Source organism: Emydura macquarii, unplaced genomic scaffold (assembly GCF_026122565.2).
Source record: "Emydura macquarii macquarii isolate MOO-44397 ecotype Brisbane River unplaced genomic scaffold, CSIRO-AGI_Emac_v2 contig_1451, whole genome shotgun sequence".
Lineage (NCBI taxonomy): Eukaryota > Metazoa > Chordata > Testudines > Chelidae > Emydura > Emydura macquarii.
Window position 1 is genome coordinate 8,432,486 of NW_027131588.1, and position 25,442 is coordinate 8,457,927.

General features: G+C 40.4%; 1 protein-coding gene and 1 long non-coding RNA gene across 3 annotated transcripts in view; one reads left to right on the plus strand and one right to left on the minus strand.

The window, feature by feature from the left end:
• Positions 1-3,387: 3,387 nt before the first annotated feature.
• LOC137156384 (uncharacterized) lies at positions 3,388-6,902 on the minus strand. Its single transcript, XR_010920748.1, has 3 exons — positions 6,765-6,902; positions 5,782-5,851; positions 3,388-3,613 (listed from the first exon to the last, which is right to left on the minus strand). It is a non-coding gene; the product is annotated as an uncharacterized lncRNA (long non-coding RNA).
• Positions 6,903-11,909: 5,007 nt separating this feature from the next.
• Positions 11,910-25,442, plus strand: part of FOCAD (focadhesin) — a 197,284-nt gene continuing 183,751 nt past the window's right edge. For both annotated transcript variants that reach the window (XM_067553150.1, XM_067553151.1), the window contains exons 1-3: positions 11,910-12,036; positions 21,785-21,871; positions 25,149-25,223. In XM_067553150.1, the coding sequence (XP_067409251.1) occupies positions 21,815-21,871; positions 25,149-25,223 (132 nt within the window). In that variant the 5' untranslated portion in view covers positions 11,910-12,036; positions 21,785-21,814. The remainder of the gene's footprint in view (positions 12,037-21,784; positions 21,872-25,148; positions 25,224-25,442) is intronic.

A 25,442-nucleotide genomic window follows, 5' to 3' on the forward strand; every position in this document is an offset into this window, starting at 1 on the left:
CCCTTTCTTTGTTATCCCTCACCATATTACATCAGATTCAGATTTGAAACTGCTCAGAGCAAAAGCCTATCAATGGTATTTGTCTGTTAAATGCCCTAAGTTGCTACATAAATAACAATAGTAATGATTAATCAGAGTACCATTCATTCCTGTGATGCACCTGCATCCTTCTTGGAGATAGTGGTTCTGAACAGTGGCGGGCAGAGATGCCAAAGGAAGCACTGGTTCTAAGGAATCTGGGCTGCCAGGATGAGAAAGAGGAGGAGCTGGGTAATGTTTTGGAGGTGGCAGTTCTCTTGTGGGTACGTCTGGGATGTGTGGAATCTGCCTTGGGAGTGCAGACCCACAGACAGGCCGGTTCTAGAGTCCTCCCACTCTACACAGGGCTCCATGAGCTGCTCAGAAAAGGGGAACATTTAGCAGAAACACTGAAGGTTTGACCTAGTGGGTTTTTTTCAGTAGATGGGAGGGATGGGTCACAGAAATGCTTCTCATCTCTGAATCTAGTTCAATTTATGTTGGTTCCAGTACTGGAAATCTTATAAAGGAAAGTGATTGATTTAGTAGTGAATTAAAACAAAAGATCCCTGAATGCAAAATTTGAGATTGAGTAAAAAGAACTGTTATTCAAATGTGCCACAGAAAAATAAGATAACAGAAATATTGTTCTAAAAGATCTCTGAAGAATACAATTGGAAATAGGAACCTAAGACGGTCAGAAAGCAGTTGTGACTAAAAAGAAAAATAAAGATGTGGCAACTAAACTAAACCTAGTATTATTAAATAACTTTTCTCAAGGAATAAATGGTTTTCAACAGCAAACTCTTGTGAGTAGTCCTTTCTTATGCTATTCGTCTCCTTTATGTCAACAGCACTATTTGTGTGAATAAGGATTAGTTGTGAGTGATGTATTGCAGAACTGAACCCTGAAAGGTACGCACACTCTGTTAGTTTTAAGCCCCACACATCAATGGTCAAATATTGTTTACTTAGGTGAACTACCACTGACTTCAATGGGAGCTTGAATTATTAAAAATGAAGGCCCCAATCCCATAAAAATGTATGCATGAGAAACCTTAAATACATAAGTAGTCCCAATGACTTAATTGACATTATTGGCACTATTAACGTACTCATGCAAAATCTTTGCAGGATTAGGGCCTAAAGACCTGAACTAATGGCCAATGAACTCAGTAGAGAGAGTCCCATTGACTTCAATGGGTGTGGGAAGGGGCCCTAAATAAAAGGCTGTCCTGCCAGTAGGCCTCCTTGATGTAGGTGAAATGATAATTCTCACTGATGGTGGTGGTGTTTGTGATGTGGACACTTGTTCACTCACATTTCACAGAAGTCACATTTTCTTACTTGTCTCTATTTTTTAAATGCTGCTCCAATCTGCTCGCACACTCTGGGGAATCTAATTAGGCTGTGTTGTTCCTGGAAGGAAAAGAAGCACAAGACATCATTCTGATTCTTGGAATCCTTACACTCTTAGAGACAATGTTTTCCTATTTTCTGACAGGCCTCTACATTTGTAATTTACAAAAGTGTAAATATTTACTGCTCTGAGATGAGGGGTCTGAGAAGCAGAGGTTGCCATGTGAGCGTCAGGCATTAGGCAATTGGATTGCAAAGCAAAGCAGTTCTAACCTGCTGTGGCCTGAATTGTGAATTAGGTATCTTTAATTCCAATAAAGGTGAACGTCCCAAAGGTTTATAAAGCATTTGTAAAAATACCCACCTTTATGTTTTAAAAGGACAATGTCAAGATTAATTGTGTTGTGGTAGTGTCCAGGAGTCCTAGTTATGAACCAGGGCCCCAGTGTGTTAGGCACTCTACATAGAAAGAACAAAACGACAGTCCCTGCTCTGAAGAGTTTATAATTTACATAATTTACATTTTACTAAATAAAAATATAGGTCTAAATTGTGATGCTAAGCAGACCCCTGAGCAAGGAGTTGAGCACAAGCTGTAGCAATTCAAGAGTAACCCCAGGATGCATTCAAGAGTAGCCGCAGGACACTCCACCTAGGCACAATGCCTCCCCTACATCCTCCTTCATCTGGGAGAGCATATCAACTAATAGCCATACCTAGGAGGTTAAGGAAACACAATGAAACGAAAGGAAAAGGCAGCATCTGATCAGTGATAATTGGCAATCACATATATTATATTTGATTATGTGGTGCAACAGGATTTTAGTCAACCTCGTATCTCTATCTATCTTGGTATTTATATGCCCTTTACCATTATGATAGTATCTAAGCACCACACAATTTCTTTAATGCATTTATCCTCACCACCCCCCTGTGGTTACAGATGGGGAACTGAGGCACAGAGAAACTAAGTGAGCTGCACAAGGTCTAGGGTGGAGTAGAGATTTGAACTTGGTCTACAAAGTCCTCTGTGAGTACTCTGTGAGTAACCGATAGTCAATTCTTCCTCTCATCAAGCAAATATCACTTTATTTACTGTATTTTAATTATTATTATTATTTATTTTTGTGCAACATTGGCAATGTGCTCATCACTATCAAATAAACAAAAATAAAGACTGTCACTGCCCCCAACCCATTGCAATCTAAAGGACACACCCACAGCAGACAGGCTGCTGAGTCATCCAGAGGTTTATATTTATATGTGATTAAAATGTAAGAGATTAAGTTATAAAATATTTTGGGTGTGATTTTGAAAGCCACTTTAGAATTCCCTCATTGGATGTTGGGTGTCCAAATAAAGATATATAGCCTTTTTCATAATCATTCTAAACTCACTTCTTGTAGGCATCGTGGAAGAAATGGATTTTCAGGAGTTCATATCATGCTACTGTCATCATCTTGTATTATGGAAAACACCATTGCCAATCAACCTGTACTTTAGGATAAGTAGGTGTATAGAAACTTCAGTAAGGAATCTGTATTCTTAATTAAAAATGTCATTTCCCATTTTCTATAATGACATTTTGGCATTTAAATCTATGATGAAACCCCCTCCCCCCTTTTTTTTTACTTTTAATATTTTGATTAGCAAAGTGGTTTTAAAAATCTGAAATGGATGAAGGTACTTTGGAAAAGTTAGGAACATTACTCAGATTGCTCTTTTGTTTGAGTTATTGACTTTGAGGTTAAGGATAATAAAAATAAGCTACATGATTATATTCCTATCAGCCTTTATCAAGCAAGGCTTGCAGATGGAGCTGAAATGGTAATTTCAATCTGAAAATACAGATTGCAAAAGCAAGAAATGAAAACAAGTATTTGCTAAAGAAACTTTACTAGAAGTTGAGCATACATAATGGAAGGCAGGATTTGGTTTTATAGATACACTTTAACCCTATAGTATTTCAGAATTTCTAATTTCAGTTTCTTAAACTGAAGTGGTGAGGTCTGATATGGAGAAGGTTGTGGGAACAGAATAAGAATGGACACAGGATACAACAGAAGGTGGAGCTCTGTCAATCAGAGATGAGGAAAAAAATAATAGTGGGAGATTGTGACATGAAATAGCCATAAACAATGGGAGAAAATAAGTGTTTAATGCTTCAGGAAGGGAACAAAGACTCTTCATTACCCTTCCCTCATCCATCCAACCTGTGGGTTGCCATCAGAAGCAGCTATGAAGAAGAGGAAAGAAACCATGAGACATGTACCATGCTTGGAATCTTGCCTCTAATGAAGTCAATTGAGTCAAAAATTAATCCCCTGGGTGCATCTTCTTAACTATTTGAAAACTATCTATCTGAAGCCAGATATCTGAATTTTGTCTGGAATTTATCTGTTCATTGAAAGTTGAAATTCAATTCAGTCCAATTCAAGCACAAACTTTGTAATCGAAAATCAGGACATCATTCCACAACTCTCTATAACTCTCCATATAATTGATGATGCTCAAGCTCTAAGTTATTATAGCCAAGTGTTGTAGTGTTTGTTTACTCATATGTGCACTCTTCCTCCCTCTTTCTTTTTCCATTTCTTGTTTACTTTTTTTTCTTTCCAGTTGCACTGGAATGTCCCAGGCAATTTGCTTCTCTTCCTCCTACTTGTAATTTACTTTGGGATCAATGGGGATAGATTATCATTAATATTTGAAAACTAGCCACTGTATATGCACATAAGTTACTTTTCATGCCATTAGTATCCACTCTGTGAATTACATCAATGACATGCTACAATGACATTGTATTGATTTAGACTGACGTATCACAGTGAGCATTATACTTAATAGCAAAAAAAGGTAATTTTTGATAGAGCTAAAAGAAAAGCTATAATGACTCCAGCAGAATTGTTTTGGGTCCATTGGCCTTTATGACCTAATGCATTTTTAGTGAAATTGTTTTGGAGCACATTTTTCTTAATAACGAAATACTGAGTAATAGGATTTTTTCCACTGTGCCGTATTCTTAATGGACAAAATATGGCAAGAGGTTCAGAGCTGTTGTAGTATTGATAGAAATATTCTATTCCACTTTGTTCACAGAAGACCAAATATAGACCTTAAGTGTTTCTGGTTTGGACATGAGCCAAAGCTGCATTACTGTGAGCCCATATTCAGATAGGCTACAGTCCCAATTATTTCCCTTCTCTGCAGATTATGTCTGCCAGGTGCAGAATAATGTGTGAGAGGTGGAATAGCCAGACTAGGACCATAATTGCTAAAACATATGGAAAACATCCCATTGAAATGCCTTCTCTATAGCTCAAGGCCCTCTGCAAGTTTGGGGGCAGCACAGAATACGTAGAAAGGAGCTGTGTTGCTTCCCGACTCTGCATATACGCACAATTTGTAGGCTGGATTTGACCCATTGTTTTGGAAATACCTCAAACTCATTATGGTGCCAATGGAAGTTACATTCCAATTTTGTGTGCGTGAGTGCATGTCGGATGCATATAGTAAACAAACAAAGCTGTGTTACAGGGACACAGTCTTGCTATTTGTAAGTAGAGTTGGCTAGAAAATGTAAAAAAAAATTACAGATGTTTTTACTGAAAAATTCATTTAATTGTTTCACTGAAACATTTTTTTTACCAAGGGAAATTATCCAACCAGTGATAAAGTTGATTAGAAAAAGGAAGAAAAAGTTTGCAATAAATTTTCCATGTTTTTCATTAAAATATATTTTGGATAAAAATGTTCTGAGCAGCTCTTAGAGAGGTTGCAAGAACTATTCCATTCTAACCATTATTAGTGTTCAACTCCTTAAACCTTTTTCTAAAAGTGCCTTTGGGGACAAGAGGTTGAACTTTGAAATTTTGAAGAATTTTGATGTAATTTGCATTATGTAGCTGTGAAGCACACACACACTTCCATTTCTAAAGTCTTCCCCCTGAAAAAAATGTTGTTAATGCAACATTCGAGCTGTGAATTTAAACACTGAGGCTTGGTCTACACTGGCTGCGGATTTCGGCGGCAGTCAAAGGAAGATATGCAAGCTATATACAGTAACTTGCGTCTCTCCCGTCGACTTCCTAACGTCTGCTGACTGCGGTGTCTCCATTGTGCTGTGCCAACGGGAAATGCCCTCCCGTCAACGCAGCACTATGCTTCTTGCTGGGGTGGATTTACAGAGTTGACTTATGGATTCGATTGAGCAAGTCTTCACTGCTGCTCAATCGAACCTGCAAAATTGATCCTGCACTGCTGGCGGTGCCGCCGGCAGTGTAGACATAGCCAAAAAGTCAGTAAATTCTCATTTAAGTTTCTAAAACAAACCCAAGAATATCCAGAGAGGCATGATCTGAGCTCATGTCTGAGGAATGAGAATTCCCAAATTTCTAATCCTACCTTTGTTTTACTGTAGATTCAAAGTGTGGTCCTGGCAAGTCACTTAACGTCTCTGACTCTGTTTCCTCATCTGTAAAATGTGGATAATAATATTTAAGTTAATGTTTGTAAAATGCTTCAAAGATAACCACTAAATATTATTATCCATTGGTTCAATCACCAACTTTAACTCTGCCCTTTTGCTCACACACATTAGGGACTTAATCTAAGTTTACTAAAATAAACAAGTCCTATAACATGAACACACACATAGTAATATACAATACTAGCTTTACACATTTAAGGTTACAGAAAAAGATGTAGGGCCAGATCTTCTATTGACCTCAGTGGAGGCATCCTGATTCACACCACCTGAAGACTTGTGCCATAGATTTTATATTACCAAGAAAGTTTGACCAGATAATGAAAGCCCTTTTATTGTAATTAGTGTTGGGAGAACCTAAAAAGGTTGGGTTCAAATAAGAATCCAATGCTAGGATCCGTAAGCCAGGTATATTTAAACTGTGTCACTTGTGGACCAAATCTGCAGTAATTCTGATCTCAGATCTCCTCCTGAAGTCAATGGGAGTTTGGGGTATAGGAATGTGCAAGCCTGATGATAATTTTCAAGGAGAATGAATCTCAGAATAAAGAAAAAAAATTTCCAAGTGAGTAACTCTTGTGATATTAAAACCTTCCTGGGATTCCATTATTTTACACAGTCATGCCTCACCGATTCAAATCTGTTTGCAATCTCCATTTTTATGTGCTCAAAAATTAAATCAGATTAACAGTTCAATAATGCATAAATGCCTTAAGACTGCTTTCCCAGGTAAATGGACAAATCAAGCATGGATTAACTATGTCCAGGGACAATGAAATCTACAGGCAAGTAAAATCAACACAGAATGAGTGGCTATGAAGTCACTGCCTGGACTTTGCTGTGCAGAATGCAGGATTTAATTTAAACAAATATAGGGCTGATCTCATGAGGCGCTGAGTACCTTCAACTCTCACTAATGTGAACGGGGACTGAAGGTGCTCATCATCCCCCCAGGCTCAGACTCAGACAGCATTCTGCCCTTCTGGTTGTGAAGATAGATTCTCACTGCAGATCAATTCACTGCTGTCTTGTTGGCTCTTTGTTAAACAAAAACAATTTAGCACCAGATATGTGACCAGTTTACACCTCTTTAAGTATTATCTTCAAAAACCAATTTAGATTATGTACATGTTTTCACATTTATCCCAGTTTGTTCAAAACCAAAACATCTATTTCTAGTCATAGTGAGACAAATGCTTCACTACTGTGGAGGGTCCTGACTCAATGAAACTTGCAATAAAGGGAAGGCAGGATTTGAGGATTTGATGAGGGCCTGGCACCCACTACATGATGCAGAGCTTTGTGGCACAAGGGTTCCCTTCACTCCAGCATGTGGAGGTCAAGCATGCTGGAAGATAAACTATGTGCTGGGCTGGTAAATCTGGGTCTAGACAGCTCCACTAGCCATTCTCCACCATGGAGTTGAATACCTGCTGCTTCTCTGTGGACTGGGGACAGAGAGGATTCTTTCTCTCCACAATCCACATGGTGATCTTGAGCATGCAGTCCAGCCACTTGGGCTGTGCCGATAAAGGCCAAATGTTCAAAAGATAATGTTTACATACCACACTCAGCCCAAATTCTCCATATTGTCCACATATGAAGTAATTGCACACTTGGGAATTGGGCTGTTTTTCCTGTCCCCATTATTCAGTCTGAATGCACAACTCAGGCATTGACACTTGAAAAGTTAGCCCTCCGTCTTGAATACAAAATTATTATTATTATTGTTAATTAACAATACATTAATATACACATAAGACATTTTGTTTCGAGTACCCTTAATTTGTATGTCACATTCAGGAAATATCTGAGGTTAGTAATACTGATGTAGATAGCAATAAGTGGTCACATCATCTGCTCCAAGCTCAGACACTGAAGTGATAGTCGTAGAAGAAATACTGGTCAGTATGGAAGGCAAAGGGAATCAGAATCTAAAAATGGTACCATTCCCTTACCCCTATTCATGAACACTAAGTGCTAGGAGCTCTGTGGGATTTTGGTGGAAAACCTAATCAAAAGGAAGAGGGTGATATCAGGGACAGTCACTCCATGTGGCATCATCTTTTGGTAAACCCACAGCACTTCTAGTGGAGGTTAACGCTGCCAATTTCAGCAATAATTGTGATTCTATGGTTCTTATTTCCCTTCGAAGAGTTTGTACTGTGCAGCTGGGAAGGAGGGAACCAATGGCCGCATAATTCTAGAAGTAACTGTGATTCAGGAGGGAGCAGCCTTCTGGTTTCTCTAACTTCTGCCAGGGGATGATTCAACCACCTAGCCAACCCAGTATGTGCGGAGGGAGTTATATGGATATCCTGGAGCCTCCTTTGTTCCAATGTTCCTCCAAACAGCACGAGGACCTAGAAAATGATACCCAGGATCTAGAAAATGGCAATGCTGAGCCCTTGGCACTGGACTCAGTAAACCCTGAGGAACTAAAGTCCTTTATGCCCAGCATAAAACCACTCTGGTGAGCAAGCTATGGAAGTGAAACACCTCTTAGTATACACAGCCTCAGCACTAAAGCAGGACAAAGGGACAAACCCATGGACCTCAAGTCACTTACATCTGAGAGAAAACCTTCATAGAACAAACAGTGCCAGACTTTCAGCACTGGACTCGTTTGACTTGGGTGAGACCAGGGGTGGCAACTTTTGTGCTAGGCACAGAGCCACTTTGAGGTAAGCAGCACTTTGGAACTGACAGTGCCAGATCCTTAGTGCTGAACTTGGTCACCCTGGAAGTATCCAGGGATTTCAGTGCCTCTTATGGTACATGTAGAGTGGTAAGCAGATCTCCAAATCTGGGAAGCCTGTCAACATCAACAATGCTGGATGCACAGCACAAGGCTTAGCTGACTGGTCCTAAGAAGCCTACCTCATTGAAAGGGTTTTGAGAGGCAACCCCATCCCTCTTCACCAGTCTAGCCAATGTCTGCAACACACAGGTACCATTTCCATTGGTTTGTTTTAAAAGGCAAAAAATGAAAAACTAACCAATTAATAGGCAGTGTGATGGAGTATACACACCCCTCACCACCCAGGAAAGGGTTAACAAACTGCTGTGGGCTCAGCCAGCTCCAGCCCACTATACTTGCATTAGGGGTCAGGCTCCAAGCCAAAGGGAGAGAGCCAGCTGCAGTTGCGTGCTGGCTGACAGGGAGAGCAGATCTCCACCTCTCATTCTGTGAAAGAAGCCTAGCTAGGGCTAGGAATAGACTGCGGCCTGCCACAACCTCCCTGAGGGAAGGTAATCCTGACCTGGGACCATTGTTCCGATTTGCTATCAGTGACTTGCCTATTATTGCTGAGCTGGACTGCTGCAGGAGGTGCCCTGCCTGAAGAGAGTGACAACCCAGCTTAAAACCCTTTGTCTTCTGCACCTGGCTGGGGATGTGGCAGCAGGTTGTTGCAAGCTCAGGAGTGAAAACGGTCACAGGTGGAGAAACAAATAATAATGAAGAAGGTGCCAAGAAGATACCAAGTGAGCCCTGAGCTCACAGCAGCTTCAACAGTCATAAGAAGCCAGTGGCTGTTGGGAGCCACTCCCTCATTTATACCCTTAGAACCTTTGGTGAAGCGGGAGGGTGAACGGCCCCAACGGACACCGCTCTCTAGAAGATTCTGAGCCCAGGGCAGGCTTGTCCCATCAATGGGATTAGGTAGAGGCCCCCTTGAAGAAGTCAGAACACAGGCACAGAGAGGCAAAATGACTTGCCAAAGTCAGATAGCAAGTCAGAGACAGAATTGGGAACAAAACCCATCCCACTCATCTGCTCCAACTCAGTCATACTTATGCTGGGAGGGAAAAGGGGAAACATAACTTTTCAAGACTGAAATTAAAAGGATTAATATTGGATCAGAAACTATTAGTGTCAAAGTGAGTCTTTCTAAACATTGGCCATGACAGCTTTGGGAGAGTAGGATAGTCTACAAGAAAGAGCAGGGACCCTAAGACTCTTTTATACTAAAAGCTGGCACATCTGGCCAGTTGGGATGTAAATTTACTTCATGCCAAGCCCAGTGTGGCTCATTGTGTGTATGTGGGGGGGCCATGCTGGGGACCAGAGGGCATTGCTGGAGCACTGTTGTGCTCTGGCTATTCTCACTTGCTATAACAATCTCTCAGGGAATTTGGCTGCTGAGTGTTAGTTACAGCAGCCCTGAAGCTGCTCTAAATCACATTATAGAGACTATAGATCTAATTTATCATTTGCAAGATACTTTCTCAAAAGATAGCTGCACCCATGTTATTAGTAATTATTATTTATGCAATACCAGTGCTTACAGTTCATTTTGACCTCAATTCTGATATTGTGAGAATCATTTATCTCATTGGAGATTCAAATCTGATTGTAAGGACAGGGGTTTTTGTTTGTTTTTAAAGGTTACTAATAAGGTCCCAAATTACTACTTGAGGTTTGATTTATTGCACTGTCCCTCCACTTCCCTTATTTATTTCATTTCTATGACCACATATGGTAATGAAATATATAGACTTTGGCTCTTGAAGTCCCTGACTCTCCACTGCCTTGCATCTCCTGTAGTCATTTATACCTATGCAAAGTGAGTATAAGGTCTACCAAAAAGGATTTTGGAATGATTAGAGCCTAATTCAAAAACCTATTGAAATCAATGGGAATCTTCAAATTAACTTTAGTTAGCTTTGGATTAGGCCCTTATGTTGTTGTTGGCATTTTATACTTTGCACACAATATAAAAGGAAGTGGCAAATCAGGCCGTGAGTGCATCTGAGCGCAGGGTTCTTGGATATTACCTATCCTATCTAATCTCATAAATGAAGTAGGCAGGTAGAGCTGAGGCATTTCATAACATGCTCATGATCATAGAGTCAAACAAATTATGAATCTATATAATTGAAAAAATCACTGAAAAAATCAATTCCTCCTTCACTTATCTGTATTTTGTGAAAGGAAGAGTGAAATGAGCTCTTGTTGTTTAGAGACTGCTGAAAAAGCTAGTAGTTAAAAGCTTTTTTATTGCTACGAAGCCCAATACAATATTTTGACAAAGGCTTTGTAGTTACCTGTATATAAAATGTCATGGCTTCACTTACTTGCTGCGAGGGTGCTCACACCATGCCACATTGCTAGTGAATCTGAAGGCCATACCTATGATGTCATACATATATACATGTGTATACATTTTGCAAAAATATTAATGCCCACACCACACTAATTGTGTGAACTTCACAGTTTTGTTCATTGCTTTGTTAATCAGCAAGAGAAGTCTACAGTTGATCATGTGTATCCTCACTTTGCAGATAGAGGAAGAAGGCAGTTGAAGGGGGGCATATTTTGAGCCTGGTGGTTAAATTTTGGGCCTACTCCTTCCTCTATAAAAATCAAAGGAAGTTTTGCCACTGCTTCAATGGGAGCAGGCCCTTTCTGATTCCACAAACGTTTGAACCTTACAAAAATTAATTTAAGGGTTGTTTTATTTTCTGAAAATGTTATAAAAATAACTTTGTTGGTGTGTGTTTTAACTAATGAGGGGCCTGAACCAAAAACCTGGTTTGAAACGATCCCAGAGTTTGAGAAAGTTTGCATCTGGCTCCATGCACTGCGGTCAGTTCACATCTCCATAATGGACCAAAGCAAAACAGTTGATCCAAATGCTCCTACACTTTGGATCTCAAGCCAAACCTTATGGCCAGGCTGAGATTTATCTTCAGATTAGCCATGGGCTAAATTCTATTCTTGGTAACTCCTGTCAGCTTCATCAAAGTCAATGGGGTTGCAAGAGTGTAACAACAAAAGTTGACCCTATACCCCAATAACAACACAAAGGCACAACAGTGGAGCAGAATGGAGCATGTAACATCACAAGCCTTGTGCTTTGGGCTAAACCACCTCCTGCTTTTTGCTTCCAGCAGCAACACAGACACACTCAGCCCTCTGTGCAGCTCTCTTCTTTTTTGCTGTGTGGATTAGTCCGAGTAAGGGCAGACAGAGGCTTCATGGCTGCAAGTGCGCATGCCGGGATAGAGCTCCGGCCGGGCTGCCGGGCACCGAAGAAGCACAGTCACATCTCGCGCTGCGCTCGCTCCTCTGCCAGCTGGGGGAGGGAACTGACGGCGCTGCGTTTACGCTCCGGTGGAACGTGCGCGGGGAACGTAGCTGCAGCTGGCGGAGCTTGAGGCCAAGTCAGGTAAGCGGCGCAGGAGGTTTCTCAGAATGCGAGGGTAGCGGGGGCTGGCTCTCGGCCCCTTTGGAGCGTCGGTTGGAGGAGGCTGGAGCGCGAGCGCCAGCGGTTGCGTACGGCGTTTCCCGGGCCCGGCAGCAGGTCAGTCGTGGGGGCGGGGCCCGCCAGGCTGCGCGACGTGGTGGGCGGGGCGTCTGAAACTGACGAGCCGCCCTGCTCCTGTGACGGGATTGGGAGCGGGGTGGATCTGGTGCATCCCCGAGCTGAGGGTGTGAACGCCTGCCCTGGAGACATAGCGGACCCTGGGGACCTAGGAACGTCGTCCTTGGCAGCAGGGACAGGGGGCTGGCGAAGGACAGGCTCCCCTTCCCTCGCTGTGGGAGCTCCTGCTGAGGGAGTTTCTCAGCAGCAAGGCTGTGGCAGGCAGGCAGACAGGCTGCTCGGCTCCCTTTTGAGTTGGGGAGAACCCCCCCGGGGGCTTGTGTCTAAAAGCCTCTCGGGCTGCGGAGGGCAGATTTTGCTGCGTCGTGGTTGAAGGGCACACAGGTCCTAGTCCCCCTCCAGATGGCCCGCCGCATGTGTCCTGAGGCACAACCCCAGGAGGGCTGTGGGGTCCGGGTGAGTGCCCTAGCCTAAAACAATGGCTGAGGCCTGCAGCCCTGTTGATTTCGGTGGGAGATGCGTGAGCACCCCATCGCACAGGCCTTCCTCCCGAATCCTGCTTTTGCAAACTCGCTGTCCCAGGAGTGAGACACATTCAGCTTGATAAGTAGGAAGTCTTACTACTTCCTGGAAGTCCTCTTTCTGTGAACCCTCTCTGATGCTGTGCTCCTCCCTTCCCACCCAGCCCTCGCTTCAGGGCAGGCTGTCAAAGTCAGGATTATTGTCAATCTAATAGCTGCTGTGGGAAACACAACGAGCCATTGACAGCATTCTACACATTTAGAAATAAATCTGAGCAGTCATAAAATTTTCTGGCTTTTCTCCCCCTCTTGGGTTTGTATTTCTGTGGAAATGGGACCTCTTTGTTTTTTGAAAAGTTTTCTTGCTCCTCTTATTTATTCTCCATCCTACGCCTGTACTTGTGATATAGTAATTTCTGTAGCAATTCTGGCACATGCCGATTATGACTTTGAGTGAAGAATGGGTGGCAGGAGTGGATAAACTTCTAACCTCTGTATTCTAAGAAGTCAGGTTGTTTGTGGATAAATGGCTCGCAACAATGGGTTCCTCTGAGCTGGTGTTGAAAATGCAGTAACTGATAGTGTAGACAGGACAAAAATATGTTCACTGTTCCTAAAACCATGAATGAGACTTGGAACTAGATCCTCCACTCTGATCTGGCTGCTTTGTGCTGCTCTGCTGGTTTAAACTAGCTACGTGGGGATTTCCCTACTGTAAAGAGAATTCCCCAGCTGGCAGAGAATCAGTATAATGTCTCTATACCCCTCAAGCTCACCGCATCCTTAGCATAGGGAGTGTTCACACCTAAGAAGGATGGGGCTGGAACACTGTTGCATTTTTGGGAAATCACCACTTGCTAATTTTTTTAAAGCATAAACAGATGGGCACAATCTTTCAGAGCCCTGGGCTGCTCTTAGTTAATACCATGATTCCTGGCTACCCCTAGGATTGGGGATCACTAAGAATGCTTTAAAGCCACCCTTGTGGTTTCCCCCACCAACTGTGCCAAGTATTTCCCCAGGATATCTAAGGGTTTGATTTTTGGAGTGTGACAGTGTGACTGACTCTCTCTCAGCTGTGAGATATGGCCCTTTACTGTTAATGGCTAACAGAATGGTGCTTAGCTCAACAAAGCATGACTCATTTTTTAACAATGTGTAAAATGATTTTATTCTTTATATATTAGTAAATATAGGGGTATATCAATTTATGAATCTTTCTTGAAAAAATGAACCTATGCTTGTTACAAGTAGCACTTGAGATCACCATAACTGCAAAGGATTAGAAAAGAGACTTTTCTCTAATTTTTATATGATGTTTATTTTGTGCATTTGACAGCATGTGGTGTGTATAATCATTCCGTGTGTGTGTGTGTGTGTTGGGGCATATGGGATGTGGCCTTGCCCACAGGAACAGGAGATACCATTACATTTTCCCATTTTTGAAGTGTTTTTCTAAGATCACATATAGGCTGGAGAAACTCGGGCACCTATGTAGTATCCAAAACTACTTGAAACTTATTTATTTTTAAATTGACTACTTTTCAAGTTGATGTTTTCACCACTGATTCAGTGGAACAAATCATTGTCATTATTGTAGAGTAGACCCATAACTTCTTTGGAAGTCAAATTGGACTTCTGGTTGCTCAAGGAATTCAGAACTGAAGCTTTAAGAAACAAAGACCTTGATTCTGATTTCATTCAGATGCATCCATTAAGTAGAAAGCAGTCTGAGGAGAAGTATGGGAATTACTTTTCTGTGATGTTATGTAGTCTTGTTTAACTTACATACTCTGGTGGAGGTTTTTATTTATTTTTCTGCAAACTGGCACAATACAAATCCTAGGTCTGAATGTCAGGATTATTCTTTCTGTTAGTGTTTCACTAGTCTTGGCCATCCCTCAGGATTTTACTAATGTGCCGAGTATTATGTCTCAGGGCACTTCTCATTCAAATTGACTGTGTTAGGAAAAACAAACAGGAGTCTTTCCTATAGCTTGCATTCTTTATTTATCCTTTGCTCTAGAGGTGGGTTTTTTTTTTTATTCCTGCTCTCTAGCTGGTTGATGTGTGTAAAGTGCCTCTTCACCAGTCAGACTAGGAAAAATCCTATTGTCCAGTAGCTCAAGACAAACAAAAACCCAGTCAGGGCAATTGAAATTTAATTACTTACTGCTAACAAGGCTGGCTACATACAGACCTATGCTTAAGAGGCTTGGGGGTGTATTTAGTGGCTCGTGTTCAAACTGAGACAAATAATTTTGGGTCTAAACTGCTTTTCTTGCTTTTATTTAATAAATGAATGTCAATTCTGCAAAATTACCTAATATTATAATAGTATTGGGAAGGTGAATAACTGTCTTCCTGTGTAAAATATGATGGCATTTTTGCTTCCTTTTCTGGAGGAAAAGCATGAGGGAAAATATCTTCCAGCTCAGTCTGATGTTTTATTGGGACTCAGGTGGATTTGTTTTAATGGACTACTGCTCCCTTTACTTTGGTATTTTCTAAAATATAACCTTCGCAAGAGTTCATAATCTGATGTGGTGGGGTCGTAAATTACATAGCATTCACGGTATTTTAAAGATTGAAACAACTTGTTCAGTTTTTATTCATTTGAGGCCAAATGCTGCCCCCAGTGCATAGTCTGAGAACCTGGAATGTGTGTTAGGGCAGAGGTTCTTAAATTGCGTTTCATAGTGGTTTGCTAAACACTTGTTAGTTCATAGAGATCTGACTGCTCACATTGTGCTGGCTTTCTTCCTTGTTTCCACATTAAAAAGCAGCTAAAATAGATTAAATACTTTTCTAGTTTTACTTGTCCAGATAAGCAATTGCTGTACTTTCCATGTGGATGTTACATTATCAGGAAAGGGGGAGAAAGTGGTCACATGCTCCAAAGTGGAAGGGGGGGTTAGGCTACGAGTCAACCTCTCTGTGAAATGAGATGCATTCTGTGAAAATGCTGATGAATCCCTGTGCTAAGGTGATATGTGAGTGGAAGGGAATCCTTCCTCCAGTCTAGGCCATGAAGTGGCAGTACTGCTGTTCTGTAGCTTAAGAGTTGCCAAATAACTCTACATAGTTGCTGCATAACCACAAAGCACCCTGGGGTTCCCACTTGGAATGAGAGGCAACATTGGCTCTGATTTCGTAGAGTAAGGCAGTGTTTGGTATAGTACAGTGTATTTTAGTGGCAGTGTTTTAAAATTATGTCAACAAATGGCTTTGAATTAACTATTAAACTAAGGTTGTTTTGTCAACTGAAGTAAAAACAAAACAAACATTTGTTCTTTTGCCTTATTTCTGATTGGCTCAGTTTTGACTCAACAGTTACGATTTTCATGATGTCAGTGCATTTGGATAAGAAAATGAACTAAGTAAAAACATGCCTGAACTCAGCCTTGTGAATGCTAAGACGATCTGTTTCTCTTTTTTTTTTTTTTTTTTTGCACACTTAGGCAATGTCTTCACTGACGGCAGCAAATTCGCCGCCATCAGATTGACTTCTCTGGATCAACTGAGCGGTCAGTGAAGACCCGCTCTGTCAATCCAGAAATCGACATATTGAGACCGCCTTCTCAAGTGGCGTAGCATTGCATCGACGGGAACACGGTTCCCGTCAGCGCAGTGCAGTGAAGACGGCGTGCAGAACAGAAGCAGAGAAATCGACGGGAGTTATGCAAATTTTTTGCGTAGCTTTCGTAACTCTGGTCGACTGCCGCCGAATCTCCGAGATAAGTGAAGACAAGCCCTAAGAAAAGGGGCTTACTAGGACACTGTATATATTTTCATGCTTATTGGCCCCTTGAGGTTAATGGTTTAGGATGAATGACTGCAATATCGGTAGATGATTTTTTTTAAAGCAGAAAGCGCATAATAGTGTTAGTGATCTATACACAGAAGGAAAATGTGTGTGTATTGTATAAACTCCTTGCCCAGGCATTGGATGATTGAGGTCAATTTGACAGCGTCACTTGCTGTGGTTTGTTATTTATGAATTGTGGTAGAGATTTTCTGCAGTATAAGGTCACGTACCTTTAACATTTAAATTCCTACAAGCTGTGCTCCCAGACTTTGCCTTTTCTTTCCATCCTTTTGTCTCATGTAGCATAGGTCCCAGAGAGGTCCATCAAATGATTGTCACAGAGTTTCTACCAGATGTGGCAGTACCTGTATGTGGGAAGCCCAGAAATGGAGTAAATTAACATAATGAAAATCAGGATGTGAATGCTTTGGCTGCATGATTGGAGGTTTGACTGCATAAGGCTGTTTTTAGGCCCTCCTTTTAATGAGCCTTAACTTCAGTAAATATTGTCTGAAACTTCTTCCACTCAACCTCCCTTTGAGGGTAAAAGTTTAATAGATCTTTAATAATGCTGTCTACAATACATTTTTAAACCAGTTTTTGTGGCGTCGGGCCTGTAAATGTAAGTTAATGCTCCAGTCAACTTAGCGTTCTGGGGATTAATAGTCTTCATGCTGATGCAATTTGCACAGGTGGGCAAATGTGAAAACATACTGCCGTTTGTTTGGGGAATATGAAGCTTTCCTCAAAATGGAATAGCAGTATGTACATCGCTAAAGGGCAGATAGTCAAAGGCAAAAATGGGAGATGAGCACCTATCTGTCTTTTGTGCCTTTGAAAATCTCTCTGAGAATTTTTTAATGGAATATTTTATTCTACTTTTTCTCTTTATAATATTGTATTTAAGCTTTGCCAAAAAATGTTTCATCCTTACTATCAGATGCTTCTATTTCTGTTTTTTTTTTTTTTTATAAAGAAAAGAGCTCTTTTTATATCTGCTTAAGTGCTTTGCTGAATTGGGATGGACTAAGCATGTGTTTGTGGTTTGCTGAAATGAAAAGATGAGTGACACCTATGTAGATTTCAAGTCATTACTGAACCAGGTGCTCTTAGCCTGATGCTTTGGAAACACTGTTCCAGATGGGATACAAGTCCCATTGACCATTTCTACTCCTTGAAATTTTTTTTGCATGTTTAGAGTGATTGTTTTTATAGACAAATGCCAGTTGGAGAAGAGGAATGCATATTTAGGACACTAAACTGTAGTTTCCATCAGATATGATAGTCTTCCAATTCATCTGTGTTATGAGTAGTTCTACTACCTGGTATTAAACTGATCCTGCTCTCTATCTCAGAGGAAGCTACCTTTCAGTTGTAGGGAGTTGATTGCTGTATTTGTGAAACAAAAGGTATCATCAGAATTTAAGAAACTCTATTATTATACTGTAATCTGGGTGCAGTTGCTAGTTCTTTGATCTGGTGGCTTTCTAGAATGAAGTTCAAAACTGAATTAATAGAAGATCTGTCCATAACTGAAAAGAATGTTGCTTTCTACTTCATTCTAGTGTGTTGTTCAAGTTCATTTCAGTTTGCATCATTATTTGTATTCTGATAGTGTCCAGAATGTGCAAGGCACTGTCCACAGACACACATGAATGTGCAATCTCGGCCCACTGATCTTACCTTCAGATCTAAGGCCCTGATTCTGAAAACCACTTTTGCGCATGTTTACAGTTCACTTTTACTGCTGTAAATGTTAATGCAGAGCACATAAGGGGGAAATACTTCTGTCCTTGTTCTCATGACTCCCATTGGAGATGATGGACTGAGCAGTTTGACTTAAAACATATAAATATTTGGCTAGTTCCTATGTTGTACATTGAATGTCACTGATAGATTTGTAAAAGACTTACTACAGCGGTAGACATACTACGTTGGAGGACTATTGTAGATAAGGCAATAATTGCCTACATCAAATAATAGACTTGTGTTCATCTACAAGCTGGGACATCTGATTCCAGTTGTGTATAGAAGATCTGACACTTCTAATGATCCTGTATTGTTACTACTTTTTAACGTGAATAATATAAAGTGGCTCATTGACAAGTGTGGTTGGAAATGAATCTCTGTAAGATACAGACTTTATCTGTTTCCTCTGTTTAATGCATGGTGATCTACTGTATGAATGAATGTCTGCTTTGTGTAATAAAATAAAATGTATTTTAATACAGTAGGGATTTAGTCCTGGAAACACTTACATGAATAGTCTTTGCTCTCACAATAGTCCTATTGAAGTTAATGGGATTATTCTTATGAGTAAATTTGTAGAAATGTAACTCAGAAATATTGGGGGGGTCATGATCCTGATTTAGCTAACAGGGATTTGGGTTAATTGAGGTTGTAACAATTATCTTGTGATTGGTGGATGTGATTCTCTTTCACTGTGAATAGATCCTGTTATGTCATATGGTGCAAATTGTGTGCCTCCAGGGTCTGATTCTGTTCAGTCAGAATCAGTAGCGAAAGTTTTGTAGATTTCACTAGGGGCAGGAATGGGCCATCGGTGTGTTGTGAAGCACAGGTCTGTGCACATATTTTTGTATGAGTGCTTTTACACATGTAGAATTATTTTTAAAAATTTCAGTTCACACTAGATTATTTTAAATCTGTTACTGTGTTACAAAGGACATTATTAAAATGGAACGACACTTATTGCTTGATATTTATGCTGTTTGTAGTTTACTGCTTTGCACTTTAATTTGAATGATGAGACAAGACAAGTTGAGTTCTAATTATTTTTAAGTTATGGTTCTTGTGCACTGGCATAATGTTGCTATTGTATTTGGGGGCTGAACCTGGCAGGGAGACTTGGTCCATTCCAAAAACAAATCAAAATTATTTTTAAAAATATCCTAACATTTTCTTATAAATATTTTGTACATTGTTTTTAAAATCTAAATTTAAGTCTTAAGTTAGTTGAGAAATTATTTGAATTGGTTTTTTTAAATGTAAAAGAGACTGAATAAACAGCCTATACTTGGAGGGCTCAGAAAGCAAATGTTCAAATAGCGTTCAGTAACTATGGTTGCATCTCAGCAATTTGGTTCATTCTGAGCTGTCCCTTTTTTAAATCAACAGGGCATGGATTGATGATCCTGAAGCCAAGCTTACTATTTAAAGAAACATTAACTTTATGTTGTACTGTTGAGTCACTAATATATATAGCTAGAAGTTTTCTGTGTTTGAAAATAAAGCAGGTTGCGACAAAAGCCATTTTTTCACAGGATGACTTAAAATTTGGCACAGAATTAAAAAAAGCTTATGCTGCCTTATGTAGTAGTGCCTTTGTCCTCAGATAATTCTTTTTCAAAGATAGCAGCAGTGATCTCTTCACTGACAGAATGAAAACTAAACTTAAGTCTTCTATAACAAGAACTGAAATATTTTTGGCACCTTTCATTATGAAGGATGCCAATATATTTTAAAGACTGTACTGGCGCGCGTGTGTGTGTGTGTGTGTGTGTGTGTGTGTTGGGGGGTGGGAGACACGACAGTTCATTCTTTTGCCACTGGAATGACAAACCACTTGGGATGGATTTACATGATAGTCCATGATAGCAACGCTCTATCACTTTCTGGAAGTGAACTCTGATAGAAACTTACGTTTGAATTTTAGTTTGGAAGCAGGTAACTACTCAAATTAGAATTAAGCCAGGACACTGAGGTTAACAGTCCTATTCATATAGAAAGTGTCATGGGATCTTGAATGGCCACAGGTGACTGACAAGTTTTAAATCTCATTTGAAAGAGACAACCCTGCCCCTTTCTGGAATGCTGGAGTATTGGCTTAATCTTAAAAGGGAAGAGAGCCACCAGCTGAATAACCACTAGCACTTCCTGTTGGTCTCATACCCCAATGCTGGGTAGGCCTGCCCTTGCCTTAACTTGCGAGATCTGACATTGATGGTGGGGAGCAATTTGCTGTAACTGTTATCTTCAAAGTATGCAGTGACTATACTGAACAGTGTAAACAAGGCCTAATTTATTTTTGTATCTGCAGTTTGGTAGTGATTATAGTGCTACATTCTTTCAGTGGTAGTAGATGGCAGAACTAGGAGCAATGGTTTCAAGTTGCAGTGGAGGAGGTCTAGATTAGATATTAGGAAAAACTTTTTCACTAGGAGGGTGGTGAAGCACTGGAATGGGTTACTAGGGAGGTGATGGAATCTCCCTCCTTAGAGGTTTTTAAGATGTGGCTTGACAAAACCCTGACTGGGATGATTTAATTGCGATTAGCTCTGTTTTGAGCAGGGGGTTGGACTAGATGACCTCCTGAGGTCCCTTCCAACTCTAATCTTCTATGATTCTATGGTATTTCTAGTGTGCCCCTCCATTCAGTTACTTTCCTTCTTTGAGGTCCTAAGATCACTAGTAGGTTTTGTACTTACATTTTGGAAAAATAATGGTTTTTTGGCAGTGCCAGGAAACTTGCACCACTGGGTTTCAACTGAACAGGACTACGCTCTCCAGGGCTGTTAATCCAGCACCTGTCACGATTACTAATTTTTGTAACTTGATTACTTGAATGGTCCCTTGGGTTAAGGCATCATCCTGGGACTTGAGAAATCTGGGCTCAATTCCCTGCTCTACCACAGACTTCTTGTCTGACTGTGGACAAGTCACTTAGCCACTCTCCCTGCCCCAGTTCCCCATTGGTAAAATGAGGCTACTAGAACTTCCTTCCCTCATTGGGGTGCTGTGAGGAATAATTCATTAAAGATTGGGAGGTGCCTCAGATACTACATTAGTGGGAGCCATATGTGTACCTTAGATAGAAATTCATTTAATCTGCATGGCCTGATTCTGAGAGGTGCTGAGCATCTATACTTCTCATTGCAAGAGTGATAAGTGCTCAGCACTTCTTGAGATCAGGACCTTTGTGGCTTTGCAACATTCAGATGCCTATGGTTGATGACACATCAAGGATTAGTCTGCAGGTATTTACATCATCCAGGGGATAGGGAACTGGGACATGCTGCCTCTTTTACTCATTCTAGCCATTCATGTGATCTTGGGATAGTTACTTAACCTCATTGTGCTGTTTCTTACCCCTGTGCCAAATGAACATACTTATGGTCTAAGTGATCCTAGATTCTGCTTTCTAAGTTCAGTGTAATACATTTTTAGTACTCTTTATTCCTTGTGTATAATATATGCCTTTTTGCCTAGTCCTAAACAGCATGTTCTTTAATCCCTACTGCAGAATCTAAATTAATGTGTGAAAGAACCAGAAATGTCAGATGACATCAAGAAGCGGCTGGAATTTTCTAACACATTTGTTCAGTCACAGGTAATTAACTTTTTAATACTAACCTGGAGAATTGTTACATTCAGAACTTTTCGTTTTGTGTACACACCTTTCCACAAAGACCCAGTAAAGAGACAAAAAGAACATTTTCTCCCTCTGCCATTATAGCCATAAAATCACAGCCAGCAGAACTTTTCTCGTATAATAAATACTGGCTAATAAGCTTGACTGCACAATTCAAACATCAGACCCAGTTACCCACCACTGCAAAGAACTCTCCTTTTACTTAGCAGAAAAGATCAACTGAATATGACAGGAGCTCTCCAAGTCTGCAAACTCTAAATGAGGCCAGATGGCATTAACCACCCCACTACCTTGACAGAGTTGGACCTTGTGGATGTCTTGTAGCTCTGGAAGTTGTTTGGAATATTTAAACCACCACCTGCTAAAAACAGATCCTCGCTGCACCTGGCTAGTGGAAGCCAGTAAAGAACAGCTACACACGTAAGAGAACAGCTGAGGGTGCTGATTGTCAAAAGTTACATTCTGATTGGCTGGCTAAGGCTCTTTTATGATGTCACAGCCATAAACCAACTCCCAGTGATGTAGAGTTGGAACCTCTTCACACAAATATATCCCTACGCCCATTATTTTAATGGGTCAAATAATAATAAAAGAATATGGTTTAAATATATTGTCCCCACACCCATGATTATTTTAAATAATTTTTTTTAAACAAAAGAATATATCAATACAGATTTTAGCTGCACAGACAGTTAAACCTATAACCAGTTGCACCTTTCCCTTTACTTCTCTCTTCTTCCTGCTGCTTTGCTGCCTTACAAAGTGAAATACCATGCAAAACTCTTTAATTTTTGTAATTTTCGTGGCAACCTGCTTCCTCAGTAGGACAGGTCACTGTGAACCCAGTCTGTACAACTTGGACCCTCTGCACTGCTTCCACATTTATCCCAGCTATACTGATTTACAGTAATCCTATCTGAAGGGGAGATATGTAGAGCACTGTGGCTAGATCCTTGTGTTGAGGGAAGGGGTGGAGTCTCTTAGAAAGCTGGAGGTGGAAGAAAGGTATTTTTCATCACTGATGGAACCAGATCACTGAGACTTAATGAGAAGTCAAACAGGGCCCTGATGCTTTGAACCACCTTGATGAACCAGTGGCAGATTCCTTCGGTGGAAGAAGACAGTATCCCTGCTAGTTCTTTGTAGCATTTGCCCCTCTGAAACAGCAGTGAGATTGGTCATTCTCTCCTGCTATCCATTACCATGGGTGGTCATCTTTTAAGGTTACTAGTATTGTGTTTGTGCTGTGATTTGATTGCTCCACTAGTTCCCACTTTGCTTCTGTTGCCAGTTCCAGAGCTTCTTCCTGATCTTCAAAGCCATCAATTCATCAAGAGCCAACTTTCAGGACCCAACTGCATAAATGACCACATCTCTGTCTGTGGCCCTCTGTCTGTGTCCCAGAGTACACCTGGGACACAGACAATGTGGCTTACAAAGTCCAGGATAAAACATGTGAGGGCCATACATATTCTTGGGGTTTGCCTGAGCAATGATGTCGTAGAGGAGGCTTAGTTGATCTAGAGTATTACCACCTTTACTACACGCTGCAAAACCCCTCTGTCTTGATAAAGCTTTCCCACCTTAACCAGAATGTCTGTAAGGATGGGCTTGTGAATGTATATCTGAAGCACAGCTGCTTATAACCAGGGTAGAGCTGAAGAACAGAAGGCTCTCTGAAATCCACTAGGACAGTGTGATGCAGATCTAAGCAGTTGACTACTGTGGGGCTCTCCATAGAAAATCTTAGATATCTGACTTTGTCCCATTATCTCTCTTGGTTTACATAGTAACAAGACACACAGATAATAACCCATCCATTTTTGTTCTTTTTTTAGTAAAATATGTTTAAATACTTATGAAGGTGCTTTGAATAATCTCATTCTTGTTTTCTTGGACCAGGTGAACTGTTTATAATTTGGGGTTGTGGTGTTTTCTAGAAATGTGAACTGTTAACTAGACGTATTTCTGATTTACATTTATAAAAGCATGACATGCTATGAGCTAGTGTCTGAAGGAAGATGTAATTAAACTATAAAAGGAGAAGAGGGAGCTTGGAAATGTTTAAAATCTTGTCTCTCCAACATTTCATTTCACACTAATGAAAGAGGGGTGCTATTTTTTCTTTTTGTTGACATCCCATTCTTCTCAGACACTAATTATCTGCCCTAGCCAGTGATGAATAAATTTAGCTGTTCTTTTGGATTCAGTAATACTCCTAAGCATCTTTATATTTTTATTGTGAAAGGATCTCCCACAAAGATTTACTGTTTAGAGTCCAAAATGCAAATGAAACAAGAGAGCAAAGAATTAGATATGAGCCAAAATTGTGGCTCCAAACATCCCTACACATGAGTTTGTTTAAAATCTGAGCCTGGGTTGAGATTTTCAAGCAGTCTAGAGGACTTTAACACATCTTCCATTAAATTAAAATCTCAACCCTCTATCTAAATTTTACTAATGAACCTTATTATTGTAATGGATGTATACAAAACACCAGATCTGAACAACCCCGTCACTTTGGAGGTGTTTGAAACTCATATCTGAATTTGTTGCATGAATCCATCTCTATAAAAAATATACAACCTAAATTAAATACAAGGGTTAAAGGAAACTGAATATATTTGCCGTTAACTACTCTGTGCAGTGTGTATTTTAGAAGCAGTGGGCCTCATGTAGGGCTGGAAGTCAGGAGACTTTGGCCTTGTTTGCAGGTCTGCCACTAAATTGCTGTGCGACTTTGAGCAAGTCATGTAATCGCTCTTTGCCTCAGTTTCCCCATCTGTTCAGTGAGGATTATAATGCCGTGTCTGTAAAGCACTTTTTGATCTGTGGACAAGCAGAGCTGGTCATGTGTCTATTATTAGAGCTGATGTTTTAAAATATCAGCAACTCCTGCCTATGCCTGATTAGGGTTTAGGCCCTAAACCTGCAAGCTATTTCATGTGGATGGACCCTCATGCCTATGCAGAGCCCTACTGAGGTTAGTTTCTGATAGGATAATAGTGCAAGGTGATATGGCTGCAGATTGGAGATTGGTGGTTCTATGATATACTTCAACTTCTCTAACAAATTGTTGTTTGGCATCTTTCTATCCAGATGTTGCATTAACAAGCTTTTTGGCTGTCCTAGCAGTGCAACTGCAGCTTTTTTCTTTGTCTCCTTGCTAAACAATAGTGCAGAATGCATCTTTAGCTGCATATTTTAATTTTTTCTGTTTTTTTTTTTTTTATAGGCAGTGGGTCATCTTATTGCTGCAGTGCTAAAAGAAAATGTTTTATCAGACAAGATCAGACAGTCCACTGACCAGGTCTGTATTACTTAATTTTCAACTTCTCTCCCATATCAGAGTCTAAGCTTCTTCTGTGGTCTCACAAACTCTTTATTTCACGTTTACTAAACAACAAACTAAATACTACTAAAATACTAGGCATGTACTAAATACTAAATTTCTAAATAGTATTTACTATAAATAGCAAATACTAAAAGTTTTTACTAAAGTTTGCTAAAATACTAGGCAAATGCTGCA